The 21,747-nt window shown below is 40.8% G+C and overlaps 1 protein-coding gene across 2 annotated transcripts in view; it reads left to right on the top strand.

The window, feature by feature from the left end:
* CCDC191 (coiled-coil domain containing 191) overlaps positions 1 to 20,448 on the top strand; it is a 101,691-nt gene extending 81,243 nt beyond the window's left edge. For both annotated transcript variants that reach the window (XM_061193100.1, XM_061193098.1), the window contains 5 exons: positions 2,545 to 2,688; positions 6,808 to 6,960; positions 7,497 to 7,642; positions 19,488 to 19,667; positions 19,881 to 20,448. In XM_061193100.1, coding sequence (XP_061049083.1) covers positions 2,545 to 2,688; positions 6,808 to 6,960; positions 7,497 to 7,642; positions 19,488 to 19,632 — 588 coding nt within the window. In that variant the 3' untranslated portion in view covers positions 19,633 to 19,667; positions 19,881 to 20,448. The remainder of the gene's footprint in view (positions 1 to 2,544; positions 2,689 to 6,807; positions 6,961 to 7,496; positions 7,643 to 19,487; positions 19,668 to 19,880) is intronic.
* Positions 20,449 to 21,747: the final 1,299 nt, after the last annotated feature.

The following is a 21,747-nucleotide window of genomic DNA, read 5'->3' as shown; positions in this document are numbered from 1 at the left end:
TCTTTAATTTTTGACAATTGAATTATAAAGTGTCTTGGTGTGTGTCTCTTTAGATTCATCTTATTTGGTACTTTTTGGGCTTCCTGGACTTGGATATCTGTTTCTTTCTCCAGGTTAGGGAAATTTTCAGCCAGTATTTCTTTTTTTTCTTTTTTCCTTTTTTTTTTTATTTTTTATTTCTAGATTCATACCATTGTGGTCAGAAAAAAAATGCTTGACATGATTTCAATCTTAAATTTATCGAGACTTATTCTGTGGCCTAGCATGTGATCTGTGCTGGGGAATGTTCCCTGTGCACGTGTTTCATGATGCAAGATTCTGGAAAGGGAGTGGTCAAAACCTAAGAAACGTGGTTATAATGAGACTAGAGCAAAATAAGAATTGGCTTTATAGAATAGGGTATACCAATGTTTCTGTATATTGTCATAGGTGTAGAGGTAGAGAAATACGAGACAAAGATGGAGATAAAGTACTTTTCCCTTTGAAAGATCTATAAAATTTTATAAAAGAGGAAGTTGGGAAAACTCTTTTGCTTGCTAAGTTGTTTAATAAGTAAGAAAAGTGTTGTTAAGGAAGAGGGACTGGTTATGACAGAATGAAGGCATTGTTTAAAAGCCCAAGTTTATATGGATTTGCCTCTTTAATCAGGAGAATTTTGCGGTTAAAAACAGTCACAGATAAAGTACTACAGGATGGAGCAGATCTAGAACTGGCACTGGGAAAAGACTGTATCATTGAAGCCCAAAGGATTACAAACACTAAGCATCTTTCCAACTGCCTGACCATGTGAAGTTGAACTATCCAGTATTTCTTTGAATAAGTTTTCTGCCCCTTTCTCTTCTCACTTTCTGGGACTCCTATAATATGTTTATTCTCCCTTTGATGGTGTCCCATTAGTCCCTTAGGCTATCTTCACTTTTTCTCATTATTTTTTCTTTTTGTTCCTCCAATTAAATTCCACTGCTCTGTCTATAAGTTGACTGATCTTTTTTTCTGCTTGATCTGGTCTGCTGTTGAACCCCTCTGTTGAATTTTTCTGTTCAGTTATTGTATTCTTCAGCTGTATGATTTATGTTTGGTACTTTTGTATATTTTCTATCTCTGTTGAAATTCTCTTTGTTCATGCATTGCTCTCCTGATGTCAGTGAGCATATTTATGACCATTATTTTGAAAACTCTATTGGGTAAATCACTTATCTCCATTTCATTAAGACTGGTTTCTGGAGGTTTATCTTGCTCTTTTGGTTGGAACATATTTCTCTGTTTCTTCATTTTTCTTGACTCTCTGGGTTGGTTTCTGTGCATTAGATAAAACAGTCACCTCTGCTAGTCTTGACAGAGTGCTCACGTGCAGAAGATGAATCTCATCAGCCTGGCCCAGGCTCCTGGTTGTCTCTCAGACCTTTGTCACTGCCTTTGTCCTTAGTAGCTCCCCATACTTGAGCGTGTGCCAAGACCTATCAGTGTCCCAAAAGAAAGGATCTCAGTCAGCACCTTGATACACACTGGTTAGAAGCTGTACCCTCAGGCAGCAGCTGTGAAAATACGTAGTTAAGCCCCTTCCAGGGAGAAACTAGGAGATGTGTGTTTTTCCTGCTCCCTTTCACTGAGCCCAGGTGTATAACCATGGGGCTGGGTGGCCAGGGCGATGGTGGGGGGGGGGGTTTCTCCTGTGCCTGTTTAAAGCCTGCTTGTTTGCAGTAGTCCTATGGGACTTGTGAATGTAAGTTCCACTGGCTATCAGAGCCAGGCAGTCTAGGGGCCCCTCCCACTCAAGTGGCAGTCACAAAAGTTAGCATGCAAAATGTGTGTGTAAGCTCCTTTCAGACAGATGCTAGCAATCTGATGTGGAGTGAGCCAGAGGGAGAAGGCAGAGGAAGTACCCAAAGGCTCCCTCATGCTCTGGAGAGGATCTCAGCCAGCTCCTAGATGCGTGCTAAATTAGAATCTGGACCCTCAGGCAGCAGCTTGTAAAGTATGAAGTCAAATCTCTTTCAGGGAAAGACTGGGAGATGGGCTTTTTGCCTGCTTTCTCAGGACTGAGTCCTGAGAGCATAGGAGTGAGTATAGGAGCATAGCCACAGTGAGTACTCTCATCCAATAAGACCTGTTTCTTTGTTTGCTATAGTCTTGTGTGTCTCGTGGACACAAGCCTTGTTGGTGTTTTGGGGGGCCCATCCCTTGCTTGAATGGTTGTCTTTAAAGTTGGGGTGCTAGATGTGCAGTCCAAATCCTTCACTCCTTAGGAAGAAGCTGGGAGTTGGGAGTTCCCTCCCTATTATAGGGCACTGAGCCAGGGATGGCGTTTATGGCAAGCCTGTGTCTCAGCCTTTCCTGTCAATATTTTTGATGTATCAATGTAGGTATTTTCTCATTTGCTTGATGTGGAAAAGTCACACAGCTAGTTTCTGGATTTCTTTTAGAGGGAAGTGCTCCATGTGTAGCTATACATTCAGTGCATCCAAGGGAGGAGGGAAGTTCAGGAACTTCCTATGTCACTATTTTGGTTCCTCCTTGGCATTTTTACCTATTTATTTTTTCCAGAAAGAACTAGAGAAGCAGAAGAGAATTAAGAGGAACCAGCAGCTGGAAGCAATAGCCAAAGAACATTATGAAAGTGTATTGCTAAGAAAAAAAGGTCTGGAGCCTTGGAAGAGACTGAGAATGCAAAGCAAGCAAAACCTCCAGGTATAGTGTCACACTCTTATCCCCCCAAAATCAGCAAGTGGACTTTAAAATAGGATAAACACCCAATGAGGCTTTGGAGGTCGTTTGGAGATTTAAAAGTCAGAAAGATAAATGAATTGAGTGTGGATATTTACCTGTTTTAGATAAAAGTTTGAATTTGGTCTTCCAAGGTAGAGAAAGACTTCTGTAACTGAATAGGTTGGAAAAAACTAGAGTACATTTTTTATTAGAGACCTCCAAGGTAGGATGAATAGAGGCCTCTCTCAATTTTAGCCGTGTATAGCTATGTAATAAAGGAAAAATAATTACCGTAAGGTATACTAATCAGATTTTTGCTGCAATAAAGCTGCCTAACAAACAGCCCTGAAATATCGTGGCTTACAACTCAGGTATTTATTTCCCACTCACATGTTTGTGGGCCAGTTTAGATCAAATTCAGATCTCTCCACAGCCTCTTTCTGGCTCCAGCTGTTATTCAGGGCAAGCTTTCACCTGGCAAATGTCTGAGATACAAAGGCCAAACCCAATTATGTAAACCCATATGAAACCTTGGCTTGTATCATGTCCACTAACATTCCATTGGCCACAGCAAGTCATAGGGCCAAACTCAAGGTCACTGAGAGGAGAAAGAGGCTCCATTTACTCCATTGGGAGACAGGATAAAATCACATGCAAGTGTGTGGGTGTCTGATCCTATTATCCGGAATAGTCATCCACTCTACCACACAGGGATAAATGAAATCAAATACCACTGAAATTCAAATTTATCCAGTGCACAGAACACGGCATTTAACTAAATGATCAAAAGCTCAAAATAGATAAGATGTTATCTTTAGAATTCTATTTCATAATAAGGTCAGTAATGCATACCAGTTATGACCACTCTTATTTACACATTTGGCCAAGTTAATACTGAAAAGTAAGGCTAATCTTCTTGGTTATGAACACCAGGATTAAAGATGAACAATAATGCTCTGGTACCATAAGAATCCCACTGCATGCAGTAATGCTGCAGGTTGTACCTTTGTGAACGTGACTTAGGCTACTTTTTCCTCCCCTAGCCAATCTATTCACCCTTCATTCTCTTTGTTCTCTTCCTATTTTCACACTTTCTTCTTTTTATCTTCCCTAAATGCCCTCCCCACTGTATTTCTGTCTCTGATTTTTTGTCCTCTGCCTCCTAACCGGTGGTTCTGGAACCACTGAGTATCTCAAACCAGCTAAGGAGGCCAATTTGTGGTGGTCAGGCCTGAGGGCATGAGGATCCCTCCTCTTGGAGGCCTTGATCCATCTGTGCCCCAAGCATTGCTATTTTTCTGGTAATGATATGGGAGGGCTGAGCCATAGTTTTCTGAGTGAATGAGTCTGGAAATGAAATCTGAATGGAATTTTGCTTCTTGAATATACTACAACAAACATTAGTCATATCAGATAGTTTGTTATCCAGTTGAGCGCTCCTAGTTTTGTTTATTCTGTCTGGCTTTTGTCTGTTTCTTTGTTTTTAATTATTAATACACAAAGAAAAAGCAGACAGGAAGTAGAAAAACTCACTCTTAAATTCTTATCAGCTCTTCTTTTTTGGTCCCTGTTTTTGACCGAGTAAAATCAAGAAAGTTATAAAATTTAGAAACAAAATAATCTATGGGTGAATAATCAAATTAAATTTTTTAAAATTTACTTATAAGAATATAAAAAGAAACAGGAGTTTGAGTTCAAAATGACAGTTATAGGCCTTAAATATAGAAAAACCTAATTAAAATAAAAACAGGAGAACACAGATCTGAATCCAGCATTTCCAAATTTTCCTATTCATAAAACCATCTGGAGAGCTTATAAAAATGCAAGTTCCTGTTCCCACCTCCAGGTGTTCTCAGTAGGTCTGGGTTGTTGGCCAGGGGGCTGGGGGCGGTGTGTCAGGGAATCTGCATTTTTAAAAAGTAGCCCAGGGACTTCCCTGGCGGTCCAGTGGTTAAGACTCTGTGCTTTCAATGCAGGGGGCATAGGTTCGACCTCTGGTTGGGGAACTAGGATCCCACATGCCACATGGCGTGGCCAAAAAAAAAAAAAAAATTAAAAAAAAACCAAAACAGTAGAATAAAAGACTATAATATTAAAAAAAAAAAAAAGTAGCCCAGGAGATTCTGATCCAAGTAGTCTAATCCAAGTAGGTGATTTTGAGAATCACCTCTCTAGTTTGTAACAAGTGTGTTAGTTTCCTATGCTGTTATAACAAATTACCACAAACATAGTGGCTTAAAACACAAATTTATTATCTTAAATTTCTGGAGGTCAGAAGTCCAAAATCAGACTTGCTGGGCTAAAGTCAAAGTGTCAGCAGACAACTGCCTTCTGGAGTTTCCCAGGAGAGAAACTGTTTCCTTTTTCAGCTTCTAATGGCTGCCTGCATCCCAGTGCCCATAGCCCCTTCCTCAGTTCACTCTAATCTCTTACATTCATGTCACATCTCATATTGATGCCGCTCCTCCTGCCTCCCTCTTACAAGAACTCTTGTGATTACATTTAGGGCTCTCCCATATAATCCAGGATCATCTCCCCATTTTAAGATCCTTCAGTTAATCACATCTGCAAAATCCCTTTTACCATGTAAGGTAACATTTACAGGTTCCAGGGATTAGTTTGTGGCCATCCTTGAGGGCCACTATTCAGCCTACCACACAAGATAATAGAATTTTAGAATATTAGTAATCCTCTCCTTCTCTTCAATTTGTAAATAAGGGAACTGAGTCTTAGAGAGGAAAACCGACTTGCTTAAGGTCACACAGCACATTGGTTACAAAGCTAGAATGGAGCTCAGCAACCCCTTCCTCCAAAAATCCTGCCCAGTTCAGGCATGTCTTTTGTGCTGTGTAGGAATCAGAGGTATATGTAGATACTAACCACCAGCTGAAAGTTAAAAAAAAAAAAAAAAAAAAAAAGAAGACGTAAGAAAGTTAGAAAAAACAATAAAGAAGTAAAAGGAAAAGTTCTGGAGGACAGCCAAGAGGAAGCAGTATCTTCTCCATCCATCAGAGCTGACATCCAGGAAGGGATAGAAAAAATTAAGAAAGAAAAAGGGTCCAGTTAAACAGTTCCTGGCTTCTTTATAACGTTTTTGTTTTTGTTTTTTTTCAGAAGAGTTATTTAGCATTTCCCCTTAAACTCACATGTGCTATATTTCATTTGTTCCAATAACAATTTTCAGAATTTTTAAGGGATCTTCTGATTATCTTTCTTTTTCTCCCTGATTCTCTGTGTTTTCCTAGAAGATGGAGAGCAGAGAGGGTAGGAGGTTGTGTGTTTCTGGCTCCCCTTGCCTTTTGGCTCCCAGGTGTCACAGAGACCTCCTGTGATGGTCATTTTGGCCAGTATGTGTGACTGCCAAGAGACTCACTTAGATCAGTCACATTCACAGTGCTCAGTGGTGAGACAAGACTCAGAAAAATGTCTAATGGGGAGGACTAAGAGAGAAGGGCTTTTCCCTCTGCCTCTTAAGAGACTGTTAACAGTTACTTTAAAAAAAATCTATAAAGTCTGAGTTGTATGTTTATTTTGGTAGAATGATACTCTGAGCCCTTTAAGTTGGTAAGATATTAAATTATTCAGCATGTTATTTTTCTATCAAATGGTTTGTGGTTTATTGATAATGTCTAAATTTCAGTGCTAGTGACAGCTCATTCTACAGAACTAATTGAAAGTATTGGCATTTCCTCGATTAGACAGTGGTTAAGCACATATAATAAAGAGAGGTTTGTTATGCAGTTGCTGCCCAAGCTCCAGGAGAAGGAACCAAGAATGTTGCCACCCACGCACTTTAAAACTCAGTGCAAGCGACAAAATGGTTTTGGAGGTTGTTTGTTCCATTTCCTGAATAACCAGCCAGCCATTGTGGTCTTCAGGGAGTCAGCATTGAAAGGCTATGCATGATGTGAATCTAAAGTCCCCATGTAATACAGTCAGTAGTCAAAGCTTTTAGGACATAGGTGAATGTCCGTAAGATTATTCTCTCTAGTAACTGCCTGTATGTGGTTTACAGCATCACTTGCCAAGGTGATGTGTATTTCCTTAAATGATTTAACATATAAGGAATAATTTCCTTTTCTCATTTAAAAAATTGTCCAGGTGGCCAAAGGACATCACTCTTTGGCCCTACAGAGGAAATGCCTGCTGACCTGGTTCCAGTGGAGTCAGGAAAGCCTGGCTAGGAAGATGGCCAAAGCTGATCAATTTTATTCCCAAATATTACTTAGGAGAGTCATCCGGAGCTGGCTACAGGTAAGGCCCCAATGAAGGGAGTGTTAAATACATGTCTCTGCCCAACCCTATGTAAGAAAATTAGGTGCACTCCAGATGTCAACAGTCATTATGTTTTTTTCAAGAACAATATAGAAGAGGCAATTCAATTCACTGCTTTGAAATGAATTTGAAAATGTCAGATCAATGTTTTGTTAGTATAAAATCTTAAGCAGGTTTCTTTTCACATAGTGTCCCTATAAACTGTAATGTGTCATTACATCAGCTTTTGTTTTTATACTAATTTCTTCTTTCTTGTCCCATAATTGCTCAAGTGATTTTACTAGAAACCTACGCCCTCAGTCTTGTAACTGTTTCTATCCCTCTGATTCCATTATTATCTTTTAATACCTTACAGAGGATATGGCCTTGGCTGCCACATCATCCTTTCTCCTTATGCCTCCAGTGTCCTTTGTTTTGTGTCTGGTTCGACTCTTTCTCTTTTGTACTGTTTATTTGCTTGAATTCTTTGTCTGTGATGTTATTTGTCTCACTTTTTTCCCTGTTCTCATCCCCAGTACCTGACTGACCTAGAGGAAGAAGTACAAACACTGTGTGTACATTTTCTTCAGAAGAAGATTTTCAGGGCCTGGTATAACGTGGTCAGGGAGGCCAGGATCGATTTCCAGAACAAGCACAGGGTTGCGGAGGAGCACAGTGACAGGTGAGGTTTTCATCTCTACGAAAATTCCCTCACTGATTTCACAGTTGCTCTGCAATACATTCTATGCCTGGAATGTATCTGAAAAGATAAGGTGGAGGCTACGAGAGCTGGGCACTCGGAGATACCCGGCAGGGGTGGGAGCCCCAGCTCGCCCCCTGACTGCATGACTGCAAGAGAGTAACCCCCTTGAACTCCAGGGTCCCCATCTTTAAAATGAGGAAGGGGAGGAGGATGCCTGCCCTCCCTTCCTCACAGGACCGGCAAGAGAATAAAGTGAATTGTGCATGTAGCTGATTCACTTTGCTACACGGTAGAAACTAGTACCACGTTGTAAAGCAACTATACTCCAATAAAAATTAAAAAAAAAAAAAAAGTGAATTTTGAAATACATGAAACACACCTAAACAGAGGTACTGTGTTCTTTGTCATAGTTTTTTCTTTTTAATTTCTTTTTTTTAAACATTATTTATTGTGAAATATAACACAAATATAGACGAGTGCTTAAATCCTACAAATACAGCTTAATGAACTAGAAGGTGGACACCCCTGCCACCACTCCTGAGGTTGAGAAGTAGGACACTGCTGGCCCCCAGAAGTCCCCACGGGCTCCTCCCCAATCACAGGTCCCACCCCTTCCTCCTGAAGGTAAACTACTCTCCTGACCTTTATGATAAACATTTCCTTGCACTTCTTTTTATTTATACCTCCTAAGTATGCACCCTTCAAGACTTGGAACTTTATATAAGTAGAATCATACTATGTGTCATATTAATATTTATAATACAGTGATGACATTTAATTCAGTGTCTTTGGGGAATAAGGTATTCCATATAAGTATGCTTTTTCTTTGTTTTATAACTTTAAGCATTTTGGATAAAAATGTTCTAAATTTCATTATGCCCTTCCCTTGGAGAGTAAACAAATGATCTGTCCTTTTTTGGTGATTTAATGTCATTCCTTAGGAGCACCAGTTAATGTGGTGGGCATAAGCCTCCAGGTTCTGAGGTGTGAAGACTGTTGTGAAGGTGTAGAAGTGTCCCTTTTCTCACTATGTCAATTCACTTTTGGTTGCTTTGTTTTCATTTGTGTGTATGTGTGTGCGTGTCTGGTTTTTTGTAAAAGTGTTTCTATCTTGTTGCCAGCAGGGTGCCCACCTCCAGCAAAACCTGCTCACCCTTGTTTAATTTACAGGTACTAAAATCTGGGGGCAGAAAAAACATAAGCAAGTTGATTCTAATTTTGTCTAAAATAAATAGGCAATGAATGAGGGTATTCAGAGGACTTGCCTTTGAAGAAATGCTCGCATTTGAACCTCCCTATTCCTCTTTTATAAAATGAGAATAACCGCAGAACCGGTCTTACAGCGTTGTTGTGAGGACTAAACAAGGTCACATAGGACCTCAGTTAATGTACTGCTTGGCCCAAAATAATAGCTATTGTTTTGTTTATTGTCATTGTTAATGTATTACTATTAAACACCCTTTTTGTCCGCCTTTGTTTTCTGTTTCTCAGCTGCCAAAAACAGACCGAGAGATTCACTGGGACAGCTGCCTTATGTGACACAGGGCAGTAAGAGGGCTTTCACACATGCCATCTCATCTGATGGATGAATATAGGCCAGAGGGGAGGGGGCAGATGTCAGGATTCTCATTTTCAAGCAAAGAAACTGAAGCTACGCTCAGGTCGATGAACTGCCCAAATAACAAATGGTGGAGCCGCTCAGGTCGATGAACTGCCCAAATAACAAGTGGTGGAGCCTGGACTCCAAATCAGGTTTTCTGGCTCCAAATCATCCTCTTCTTGCTAAGTCAGTCTTCTTCCCCATTTTCTAATTCAATCTCATTTGTAAACTAAAATACAATAGTAAGATAGTGGTCCTATTTAGGGTTTGAAGTTAGTTAGAAAATCAGTATGTGAATCCATGCATTCAACAAGAAGTAAATTCTCAGCCAGAGTCCACTTGATGTAAAAGCACTGCTGTGACTTCATCTCTTCCCACTCTGCCCCTTGTTCACCATGGTCCAGCCCCACTGGCCTCCCCCAGTGCTCCTCAGATGAACAACGCTCACGTCTGTGTCACAGCTCTCACGTGACCCAGATCTCACCATTCAGGTTTCCACTCAGATGCACGCCACCTGCCTCCATTCCCGTCTATCCAATAACCTGCCCTATTTTCTTCACAGCACTTAAGACTCTCTGAAATTGTCATTTATTGTTTACATGTTTATCGTCTCTCCCCATCACATCTTGCGCGCAACTATATCCTCAGCATGACAGAGCCTAGTACATGGGTGTATGATAGATATTTGGTACACAAATGGATGCATTTTATTGCAGGAGTGACACTAATGGATCTTTTAAAAGGAACGTTAACACTTAAAAATTGATACTCAGAGTGAGTTCTTAATTTTATTTGAACGAAAGAATATTGTATAGAAAAGCTGTGGGTGAGAAATTGCAGTACCACTGAAAAGATGATTCCTAGTAAGACCATGAGGTTTAATTCTGCATATCTATACCACCTCTAGGTGTATATAATTTGTAATTGGATATAGATTTATAATTTTACAAATCTGGTATTTTTTATATACATGGTGGGACTAAGAGATGTCTCCAGACCTAAGTCTCTCATTGTCAGCAGTTACTGTGTAGTTCTGCAATTAGAGCTCAGCTATGCACTTGGCCAGTTCTTCTCAGCCAAACTAGTACTTCTTATATGTCTGGTATTGCCTTGATACTGTAGTTCTTAACCACTTTGGAATCATAGACCCCTGTGAGGTAGTAATGAAAGTCGCAGACCTGCTCTCCAGAAAATGCACATATGCACATCGCATACAACTTCACACAAAATGTCAAGGAGTTGGTGGACCTCAGGTGAGTAGATGTAGGTAGGTAGATAGATGTAGATAGGTAGGTAGGTAGGTAGGTAGATAGAAAGAGACTATAAATAAGCACCAAACCAGTGATTGTGCCCATGTGCTTTAGGAGTTCAGAGGAAGGAAGATAAATGCAGGCAAAGGCGATCTAGGAAGATTCCCCCAGGGGGCAGAGCATTTCAGTCAGGATAGAACAGTAGGAGCTAAAATGCAGAAGTCAGAAAATGGGAGTGTAGCCAGAAGAAAGTTGTGAACAGCAAGTGAAAGTGGGAGATAGGGTCAAGGACGGGGAGTGGGTCATATAGCCGAGTACAGGAAGCTATAAATGGTGGACTGAATGGATGAAAGAAGAAAGCAAATTAAGCAGCTCCACTCCTTGAAGCCTTTTGTAACTGAACAGTAATACCTCCACCAACAAAAAAATCAACATTATCAGAAGCATCAACCAACCATTGGCCATAAAATTAATGGGGACTGAAATGCATTCTAGGGGGGCTTCATTAGAAGGTCATGAAGCCAGAATAAATCCCATCTATGCCTCTACTTGTGAAAATATAAAGTTAGCTATTCTTGCCTCTGCCTTTACTCAAGCTGTGCCCTCTTCTAGGAATGCCTTTTCTTTGCCTAGGAGGGATCAAGATGGTGGAGTAGGAGGACACAGAGTTCACCTCTCCCCACAAGCACGTCAAAAATACGTCTATGTGTGGAACAATTCTCACAGAAAACTAACTAGAAACTGGCAGAAGAACTCTGTACAACCAAAGCTGCAAGAAAGATCTCCACTTAACCGGGTAGGGCAGAAAAAAGGCATCAGATTGGGACCTGTGTCCCTGGGAGGGATCTGAAAGGAAGAGAAGGTCCACATGGGCAGACCCTTGCCCTGGGGAGTGTGCGGCCGAGCCACAGTCTGAGTGTTCCATCCGGGGCCCTGCACGGAGGAGACAAGCCCCTTTGGCTGCTGGGAGAACTGCTGGGACAGCTAGAAGGGCTGCAGAAGCCTAACTGTACTCACAAGGAGTGCACACAAGTTGGCTTGCAACAGTCAGGGCAGAGAGAGAGAGCCTTGCACTGGTGGCTGCTGCCGCACCAGACTCCCTAATCCAAACGGGGCGAACACCCCTGCTCTGTTCACTCCACACCACAGTCTGGTGTGAGATCAGGGTCAACCGGGCCATGGGAAAAGACTCGGTCTAGCTACACAGAGACAGCCCGGGGGGGCCTGGGTTGTGATCTAGGTGGGGTGGCAGCAGCCACTGTCAGCGGGCACTCGGGCAGCACCCCAGGAGCAGGCAGCGGTTCATCCCCCAGCTGAGCAAACACTCCCCGCCCCCATCCACACTGCAGCTTGGCGGCGCAGGATCTGGGGCAGACAGGCCCAGGGAGAAGGCTCGACCTAGCTGCTCAGAGACAGCCCCGGGGGACTGGGCTGTGAGCCAGGTGGGGCGCCGGCGACCACTGTCAGAGCTCGCTCCAGCGGCGCCACAGGAGCACCCGGCCCCGCCCACTCCACCCCACAGCTCGATGCTGGATCTGGGGGAGACCGGTCCTGTAAGAAGGCTGCCACAGTGCCCTGGCCCCCAGCCCCAGCCTGGCAAATGCCCCAGCCCCACCCACTCCACACCACAGCCTTGCACTCGATCGGGGACAAACACAGCAGGGGAAGAGATGTGACCCTGGGCTGCGTCTGAGCAGAGCTGACGTCACCTACTTAGGTGGCACATTGGTGCTCTGTAAGTGCACGAGCCCCAGTTCCTTCAGCACTCCCCACCTTTGGGGCGGAGCATGCACTCAAGGGTAATAGAGCCTGATCAAGCCTGACCCTCAGGGCTTCTGCTCCAGCAACTGGGAACCTGACAGGGTGGTGACTGCCACTGAGCAGAGAGGAAGTCCTGCCTCACACCCTGCACAGGATTTAGATACCCCAACACCAACCACACCCCCATCAGAGTGACAACGGCCAGTACACCCTGAGGACAGACATGGCTGGTGTCCATATCAAAACCAGCCCTCACACCAAAAACATTGGACATACACAGTCTACACAGGGATGCTCTCACATAGAAACACTCCTTCAAGACCAAAATAGATAACTGTTTCTCCTAAATTCGTGGAGACAGAGAAAGTTAAAATGAAAAGCAGAGGAACTACCCCCAATTAAAAGAGCAAGAGAAATCCCCTAAAAGAACAACTAATGAAACAGAGCTCACCAGTCTACCAGAACTCGAATTCAAAAAGGTAGTAATCAAAATGCTAACTGAATTAAGAAAGATTATCAATATAAACACAGATCACTGTAACAAGGAACTAGAAACAAAAAATGTACCAAAGATAATTCAATTTCCAAGATAAAAAGCAATCTGGAAGCAATGGATAGCTGACTGATGCAGAAGAACGAATAAGTGATCTGGAAGACAGAATAATGGAAATCACCCAATCAGAACAGCAGACCACTATGGAGAACAGTATGGAGGTTCCTTAAAAAACTAAAAATAGAACTACCATATGACCCAGCAATCCCACTACTGGGCATATACCCTGAGAAAACCATAATTCAAAAAGAATTATGTACCACAATGTTCATTACAGCTCTATTTACAATAGCCAGGACATGGAAGCAACCTAAGTGTCCATCGACAGATGAATGGATAAAGAAGATGTGGCACATATATACAATGGAATATTACTTAGCCATAAAAGGAAACGAAATTGAGTTATTTGTAGTGAGGTGGATGGACCTAGAGTCTGTCATACAGAGTGAAGTAAGTCAGAAAGAGAAAAACAAATACCGTATGCTAACACATATATATGGAATCTAAAAAAAAAGGAAAAAGTCTGAAGAACCTAGGGGCAGGACAGGAATAAAGATGCAGACCTACTAGAGAATGGACTTGAGGACACAGGGAGGGGGAAGGGTAAGCTGAGACAAAGTGAGAGAGTGGAATGGACATATATACACTACCAAATGTAAAACAGATAGCTAGTGGGAAGCAGCCACATAGCACAGGGAGATCAGTTCGGTGCTTTGTGACCACCTAGAGGGGTGGGATAGGGAGGGTGGGAAGGAGACGCAAGAGGGAGGGGATATGGGGATATATGTATACGTATAGCTGATTCACTTTGTTATAAAGCAGAAACTAACACACCATTGTAAAGCAATTATACTCCAATAAAGATGTTAAAAAGAAAAAAACAGACAAAAAGACAAATGAAAAAAAAAAACAAAAGCAACATACGAGATCTATGGGATAATATAAAGTGTGTCAACCTATGCATAATAGGGGTTCCGGAAAGTGGAGAGAGAGAGAAAGGGATCAAAAATGTATTTGAAGAAATTATGGCTGAAAACTTCCCAAACCTACAGAAGGAAACAGATATTCAGGTACAGGAAGCACAAAAGGTCCCAAACAAGATAAACCCAAACAGACCCACATTAAGACATACCATAATTATTGGGTGGACCTAGGGGCAGGATAGGAATAAAGACACAGACGTAGAGAATGGAGTTGAGGACAAGGGGAGGGGGAAGGGTAAGCTGGGACAAAGTGAGAGAGTGGCATGGACATATATAGACTATCTAACATAAAATAGATAGCTAGTGGGAAGCAGCCACATAGCACAGGGAGATCAGTTCGGTGCTTTGTGTCCACCTAGAGGGGTGGGATAGGGAGGGTGGGAGGGAGACGCAAGAGGGAGGAGATATGGGGATATATGTATATCTATAGCTGATTCACTTTGTTATACAGCAGAAACGAACACACCATTGTAAAGCAATTATACTCCAATAAAGATGTTAAAAAACAAGAATAATAATTATTGGGTGGGCCAAAAAGTGCCTTCGGTTTTTTAAGTAAAAATAAAAGACACATTTTTCATTTTCACCCAGAACTTTATTGAACAACATATTCACCCTTTTGTTCCACTACCTTCTACCATTTTTCAGGCAACTTCATAATTCCATCTTCCCAAAACTTTTTATCTTTTTTGAGCAAAGAACTGTTCCAGGTGCCTTTTACAGTCTTCCAGGGAATTGAAATTTTTTCCGTTAAGAGAATTTTGTAAAGACTGAAATAAATGGAAATCCGAAGGTGCAATGTCTGCTGAATACGGCAGATGAATCAGAACTTCCCAAACAAGCTGTAACAGTTTTTGCCAGGTCATCAAAGAAACATGTGGTCTTGCGTTATCCTGATGGAAGATTAGGCGTTTTCTTTTGACTAATTCTGGATGCTTTTCGCTGAGTGCTGCTTTCAGTTGGTCTCATTGGGAACAGTACCTGTTGGAATTAATCGTTTGGTTTTCCAGAAGGAGCTCACAATAGAGGACTCCCTTCCAATCCCACCATATACACAACATCACCCTCTCTGGATGAAGACCAGCTTTTGGTGTGGTTGGTGGTGGTTCATTTAGCTTGCCCCACGATCTCTTCTGCTCCACATTATTGTACAGTATCCACTTTTCATCGCCCGTCACAATTTGTTTTAAAAACGGAACGTTTTCATTACATTTCAGTAGAGAATATCATGTGGAAACATGGTCAGGAAGGTTTTTTTCGCTTAACTTATGTGGAATCCAAACATCAAAGCAATGAACATAACCAAGCTGGGGCAAATGATTTTCAACACTTGATTTGGATATTTTGAGTATGTCAGCTCTCTCCCGCATGGTATAACGTTGATTGTTCTCAATTATTGTTTCAATTTGATTGCTATCAACTTCAACTGGTCTACCCAACAGTGGAGCAACATCCAGCGAGAAATCTCCAGCACGAAACCTCGCAAACCACTTTTGACACGTTCGACCAGTCACAGCACCTTCTCCATACACTGCACAAATCTTTTTGTGCATTTCAGTTGCTTTTTTACCTTTCTTGAAATAATAAAGCCTAAAATGCCAAAAATGTTGTTTTTCTTCCATCTTTAATATTAAGATGGCTACATAAAAATTCACCAATTTTGATGTCCTTTTTTAAATGCATGCTGATATGACAGCTGTCACATACAATCTAACAAAATTGTTTCGAATGAAGTTAAAGACAAATAAGTGCTACTAGAGCCATCTTATGGAAAAAACCAAACGAACCTATTGGCCCACCCACTAAAATGGCAAAAGTTAAAGAGAGGATTCTAAAGGCAGCAAGAGAAAAACAAAGAGTTGTTTACAAGGGAACCCTCATAAAGCTATCAGCTGATTTCTCTGCAGAAACTCTGTAGGCCAGAAGGAAGTGGCATGATATATTCAACATTCTGAAAGGGAAAAACCTGCAACCTAGGATGCTCTCTCCAGCAAGATTATCATTTAGAATAGAAGAAGAGATAAAGAATTTCTCATACAGGCAAAAACTAAAAGAATTCAGCAATACCAAACCTAACCTGAAAGAAGTGTTGAAGGGTCTTCCTTAAATAGAAAGAAGAATCCATAGGAAAGGGAAAATCCCAATAGGAAGAGCAAATATATAGTTAAGGACTGAAGATCACTCAAGTAAGCCAGTACATAGATTAAAAAACAATGAAAAAATTATAAAAGAGATTATAACTACAGTAAATAAAAGGATAAGCATGAAGATGTAAAGTAGGACATTGAAATCACAAAACGTGGGGGAGGAGAGTATAAAAATATAGATATCTTTTAGAATGTGTTTGAACTTGAATGACCATCAGTTTAAAGCAAGTAGATGTATTTATGGGTCAACATACTTTAACTCCATGTTAACCACAAATAAAAAACATACAGTAGATTCACGAAAACCAAAGAGAAAGGAATCAAGCATACTACAAAAGAAAATCATCAAACTACTAAAGTAAAAGCAAGAAGAAGAAATGAACAAAGAAGAACTACAAAAACAACTGGAAAACAAGGATTAAAATGGCAATAAGTACATACATATCAATAATTACTTTAAATGTTGATGGACTAAATGCTCCGATCAAAAGACATAGAGTGGCAGACTGGATAAAAAACCAAGAACCTGCAATATGCTGCCTAAAAAGAGACTCACTTCAGGGCAAAAGACACACACAGACTGAAAGTAAGGGCAGCAAATGGAAACAACAAGAAAGTGGGGGTAGCAATACTCATATCAGACAAAATAGAGAACTTGGATTCATTCCAGGGTCACAAGGATGGTTCAGCATATGCAAATCAATCAATGCGATACACCACATTAACAAAAGGAACGACAAACCACATGATCATCTCAATAGATGCAGAAAAAGCATTTAACAAAAATTCAACATCCATTCATGATAGAAACTCTCACCAAAGTGGGTATAGAGGGAACATATCTCAACATAATAAAGGCCATTTACGACAAATCCACAGCCAATACAATACTCAATAGTGAAAAGCTGAAAGCCTTCCCACTAAATTCAGGAACAAGACAAGGATGCTCACTCTCACCACTTCTATTCAACACAATACTGGAAGTCCTAGCCACAGCAATCAGACAAGAAAAAGAAATAAAAGGTATCCACATTGGAGGGGAAGAGGTAAAAGTGTCACTATTTGCAGATGACATGATACTCCATATAGAGAACCCTAAGTCTCCACACAAAATTATTAGAGCTAATAAATGAATTCAGCAAGGTAGCAGGATACAAAATTAATATACAGAAGTCTGTTGCATTTCTTTACACTAATAATGAAATACCAGAAAGCTTAAAAACTATCCCATTTAAAATCGCATCAAGGGACTTCCCTGGTGGTCCAGTGGTAAAGAATCCGCTTTCCAATGAAGGGGACGTGGGTTCAATCCCTGGTCGGGGAATTAAGATCCCACATGCTGAGGGGCAGCTAAGCCCATACACCACAACTACTGAGCCCGCGTGCTGCAAACTACAGAGCCCACGCACTCTGGAACCCGCGTGCCACAACTACAGAGCCCACGTGCTCTGGGGCCCGCGCGACACAACTAGAGAGAAGACCGTGTGCCGCAACGAAAGACCCCGCATGCCGCAACGAAGATCCCGCATGCCGAAACTAAGGCCCAATGCAGCCAGAAAAGACCCAACGCAGCCAAAAAAGACCCAATGCAGCCAAAAAATAATAATAATAAAAATAAATAAATAAAATAAAATCGCATCAAAAAAATAAAATATGTAGGAACAAACTTATCCAAGGAGGTGAAGACCTACATGCTGAAAAGTATAAAACACTGATAAAGGAAACTGAAGATGACTCAAGGAAAAGGAAAGCTATCCTGTGCTCTTGGATTGGAAGAATTAACATTGTTAAAATGGCCACACTATCCAAAGCAATCTACAGATTTAATGCGATCCCTATTAAAATACCCATGACATTTTTTACAGAAGTAGAATAATCCTAAAATTTACATGGAGCCACAGAAGACCCAGAATTGCCAAAGCAATTTTGAGAAAAATGAACAAAGCTGGAGATAAAACCCTTCCAGACTTCAGACAATACTACAAAGCTGCAGTAATCAAAACAATGAAGTAATGGCACAAAAAACAGACTTACAGATCAATGGAACACAATAGAGAGCTCAGAAATAAACCCATGCACCTATAGTCAATTAATCTATGACAAAGGAGGCAAGAATATACAATGGAGAAAAGACAGTCTCTTCAACAAATGGTGTTGGGAAAGCTGGACAGCTACATGTAAATCAATGAAATTAGAACATTCCCTCACACCGTATACAAAAGTAAATTCAAAATGGTTTAAAGACCTAAATGTAAGACATGACACCATGAAACCTCCTAGAAGAGAACACAGGCAAAACATTCTTTGACATAAATCGTAGCAAAGTTTTCTTAGATCAGTTTCCCAAGGCAAATAAAAGCAAAAATTAACGAATGGGAACTAATCAAACTTAAAAGCTTTTGCACAGCAAGGGAAACCATCAACAAAACAAAAAGACAACGGATGGAATGGGAGAAGATATTTGCAAATGATGTGACCGACAAGGGGATAATATCCAAAACAAACAGCTCATGCAACTCAATATAGAAAAAACAAAACCACCCAATCCAAAAAAGGGCAGAAGACCTAAATAGACGTTTTTCCAAAGAAGACATACAGATGTCCAACAGGCACATGAAGAGATGCTCAACATCGCTAATTATTAGAGAAATGCAAATCAAAGCTACAAGATGTCACCTCACACTAGTCAGAATGACTATCATGAAAAAGTCTACAAATACTAAATGCTGGTGAGGGTGTGGAAAAAAGGGAACCGTTGTACACTGTTGGTGGGAATGTAAATTGGTGCATCCACTATGGAGAACAGTATGGAGGTTCCTTATGAAACTAAAAATACAGCTACCATATAATCCTGCAATCCCACTCCAGAAAACAATGAAAATTCTAATTCAAAAAGATACATACATCCCAATGTTCATAGCAGCAATGTTCGTAATTTACAATAGCCAAGACATGGAAGCAACCCAAATGCCCATCAGCAGACAACTGGCTTAAGATTTTTTTCCTCAACTAAAATTCAAGACCATTGTTGGAGGTGAGATTACCAGTGGGCTTTTTAAACAATACACATCCAAGCACCAGGACCTTGATGCTAATAACTGTGGCATGTGCTGCACGTGCTTTCCCAGCATCTCTACCTCAAGGACTTTGGCTGCTGGAGCCCTTGTTCCACTAGCCCTGCCTCACACACAAGGTGCAGGCTGTGGTCAGACCCCCTGAGAAGTACATCTCATGGCCTGCACTCAGAGGCCACCAGGTGCTCTGCTCAGATGTCACCTTCTCACAGAGGGTGACCTGTGATGGAAGACCACCTGATGGAAGAGAAAAATAACCCATTAGTCACTTCCATCCTCTTTTGTTGCTTCATTTTCTTTGCAGCATTCTTACTGTCTGAATCCCAATTGTGATTTCCATACCTTTCATATAACATTTTATTCACATAAGGATTACTTTTGTAAAGTTTTCAATTCAGTTAGATGGAAAGTCAACCTTTCCATCGTATTTCACTTTTTTCCTTTTTATTCTTAAAGGAGGATTCTCTGGATCACATTTCAGACATGGAAGAAGTTTGCAAAATTTACGAAAGAGGAAAGAGGAAAAGAAGAAAGGCGAGAGCAGCTCCGTAGGAAGGTAGCTGAAATTCTTCCAGACTTCCAGATGCTCACACCGCTGTGACTCAGGTGTACAGCAATCAGATGCTCGGCTCGTGGGTAAGGAGTCCTTGGTGTGCCAGTGGCCATGACCCAGTGCAGTGCTTGCAATGCTTACAATGGGAATCTCCATCAGTCCGTGTGTGTGTGTGTGTGTTTTATCTCCACCCACCCACATATGCACGCATATATCTGGTTTATGTTCTGTCACATACTTCTTGGATCAAAGAAATTATTTTGTGAATTTGTATTTCCTTCTTTGATTTCTCCTAGGTTGCTAATCAGTCCACTAACGCATTTATCACAGCAGGATCATCCAAAGGAACAGTCTAGAGCTCTGCTGTTCAAATGTACCCTATGTATTTTTAGGATCATAAACTTTAAAAAGGACAAGTGTTTGCTTGCCTGAGACTGTGAAGAAAAATATGTCCTTATAGCTTAATGTGAATTGTTGACAAATGTAACTTTAATTAAATAGAAATTAAAAGTAGTGAGCACTTAGAAAAGGAGGGCCAGTCATCTGGTACCTTAGCATCAGCAACAGGCATCCTGCCAGACCCTGTCCTTTTTGCCCACCTGATGGAAAACCGTGCATCAAAAGGCATTCTAGGCAGCTGCTGCAAAGGGTAGCAGTGTATCCTGATTTCAGAGAAACTGGAGCACCAGAGATACTTCCCCTCAGTGCGCTTTGCTAAGCATGAAGGGAAGTCCAAAAGCTAAAGGCTCTATCGAAGGCAGTCCGGCAATTTGTTAAAATGTCTGCTCGTGCTCCCAACTGCAACTTCTAAATAACACACTCGATCAGTCTTCCAGTCCTCAGCTCAGTTTGGTCTATGTATCAAGGTACTTATCTTGAATTCAAAGATTGTTTTAATGTTTAAGATGCTAAAGAATATAAAGACTGACAAGACACTCCTGTGAATTGTCTGAGAGAGTTGCCTGCTAGAAAAAAAGTTTTCATTACAAGATACATGCTCATTACAACAAATTCAGGCAGTAAATGCACACAGTAAAACGAGACAGTCCCTTGCAGCCCTGAGGTAACTACTATTATTTGATAAGTTGAAAATTTGAGTTGGTAAAATAAAACTCTGTGTGTTGTTCAATAAATTCTGTTATTGTCTCTTACTTCCTAGAAAGGATATCGAGCCACACCACCTGCAAAATCACATATCCTTTTTCTATAGAAAATGTATTATGATTTACTCAGATATGACAAAACATACTATACTGAACTTTATTTCTTCCACAATGTCCCTGTTCCCACTCATCTTTTCCTTTAATATGATTATACAGTCATCTAAAAACTCTTTTTAAGACTAATGGCCAGTAAAGAAATGCGACTAAAAGTAACTCATAGTTAACCTCTTCCCATCTAAACCACTATCTGTTTTTACTTATCAATAGCACAGTTATAGAATATTGGCCGGTATTAGCCCCCAGAAATAAAATATCAATTTTATTTTAATGCCAAGCCAGTAGATAAGGGTGACTACCTCAAGTAAACCTGCCAGGGGCCTAAATAAATCCCATAAAGCTTAAGTTTTCTCTCTTAAGCTTTATTTTAGTTTTATTTCACCTCAAGCATCAATTAGAAATTGAGTCTTCAGCAGCCCGTATTCTCATTGGGCCAGCGAGGACTTTTTAAATCTACTTATAGAACCTTCTAAAGAGACACTGGGAAATAACTTAGAAAATGACCTCCTTAGTAAGTGACTTAGTAAATGACCTAAAGTTTCTTGCTGCACTCTCTTAAAGATATGATTTAAAGTGTTACTGCTAACAAAATGCCCAAATAAGCAGTATCCCTGGCCTACAAAACTGGAAAAGTAACCACAAGGAAAAGCATAGTTTAGGGCTAGGGACGGTTTAAGTCCACAGGATGGGGACATCTAGGTAGCCAAAAAGGCAGCCCAGGTCTAATGCAGGCTTTTCTTAAAGCAAAAGAGTTCAGGAGACACACCAAGAAACATCAACGATTTTCCTTAAAGAAAGCACTTTATTTTCCATTTAAACAACTTGGTCACAGTACGTTATTTTACATAAATGGCAGTAATTTTTTAAATCTCCACTTAAAAGGCCTTGTGTCTGAGTCTGAGGTGATAAGAGGATATGAATACAAGTATAAAAACAGTGCAAA

The sequence above is a fragment of the Eubalaena glacialis genome, chromosome 6 (assembly GCF_028564815.1).
Source record: "Eubalaena glacialis isolate mEubGla1 chromosome 6, mEubGla1.1.hap2.+ XY, whole genome shotgun sequence".
Taxonomy (NCBI): Eukaryota; Metazoa; Chordata; class Mammalia; order Artiodactyla; family Balaenidae; genus Eubalaena; species Eubalaena glacialis.
The sequence above is the reverse complement of the archived record's forward strand: the minus strand, read 5'-3'. Positions and strand labels throughout refer to the sequence as shown.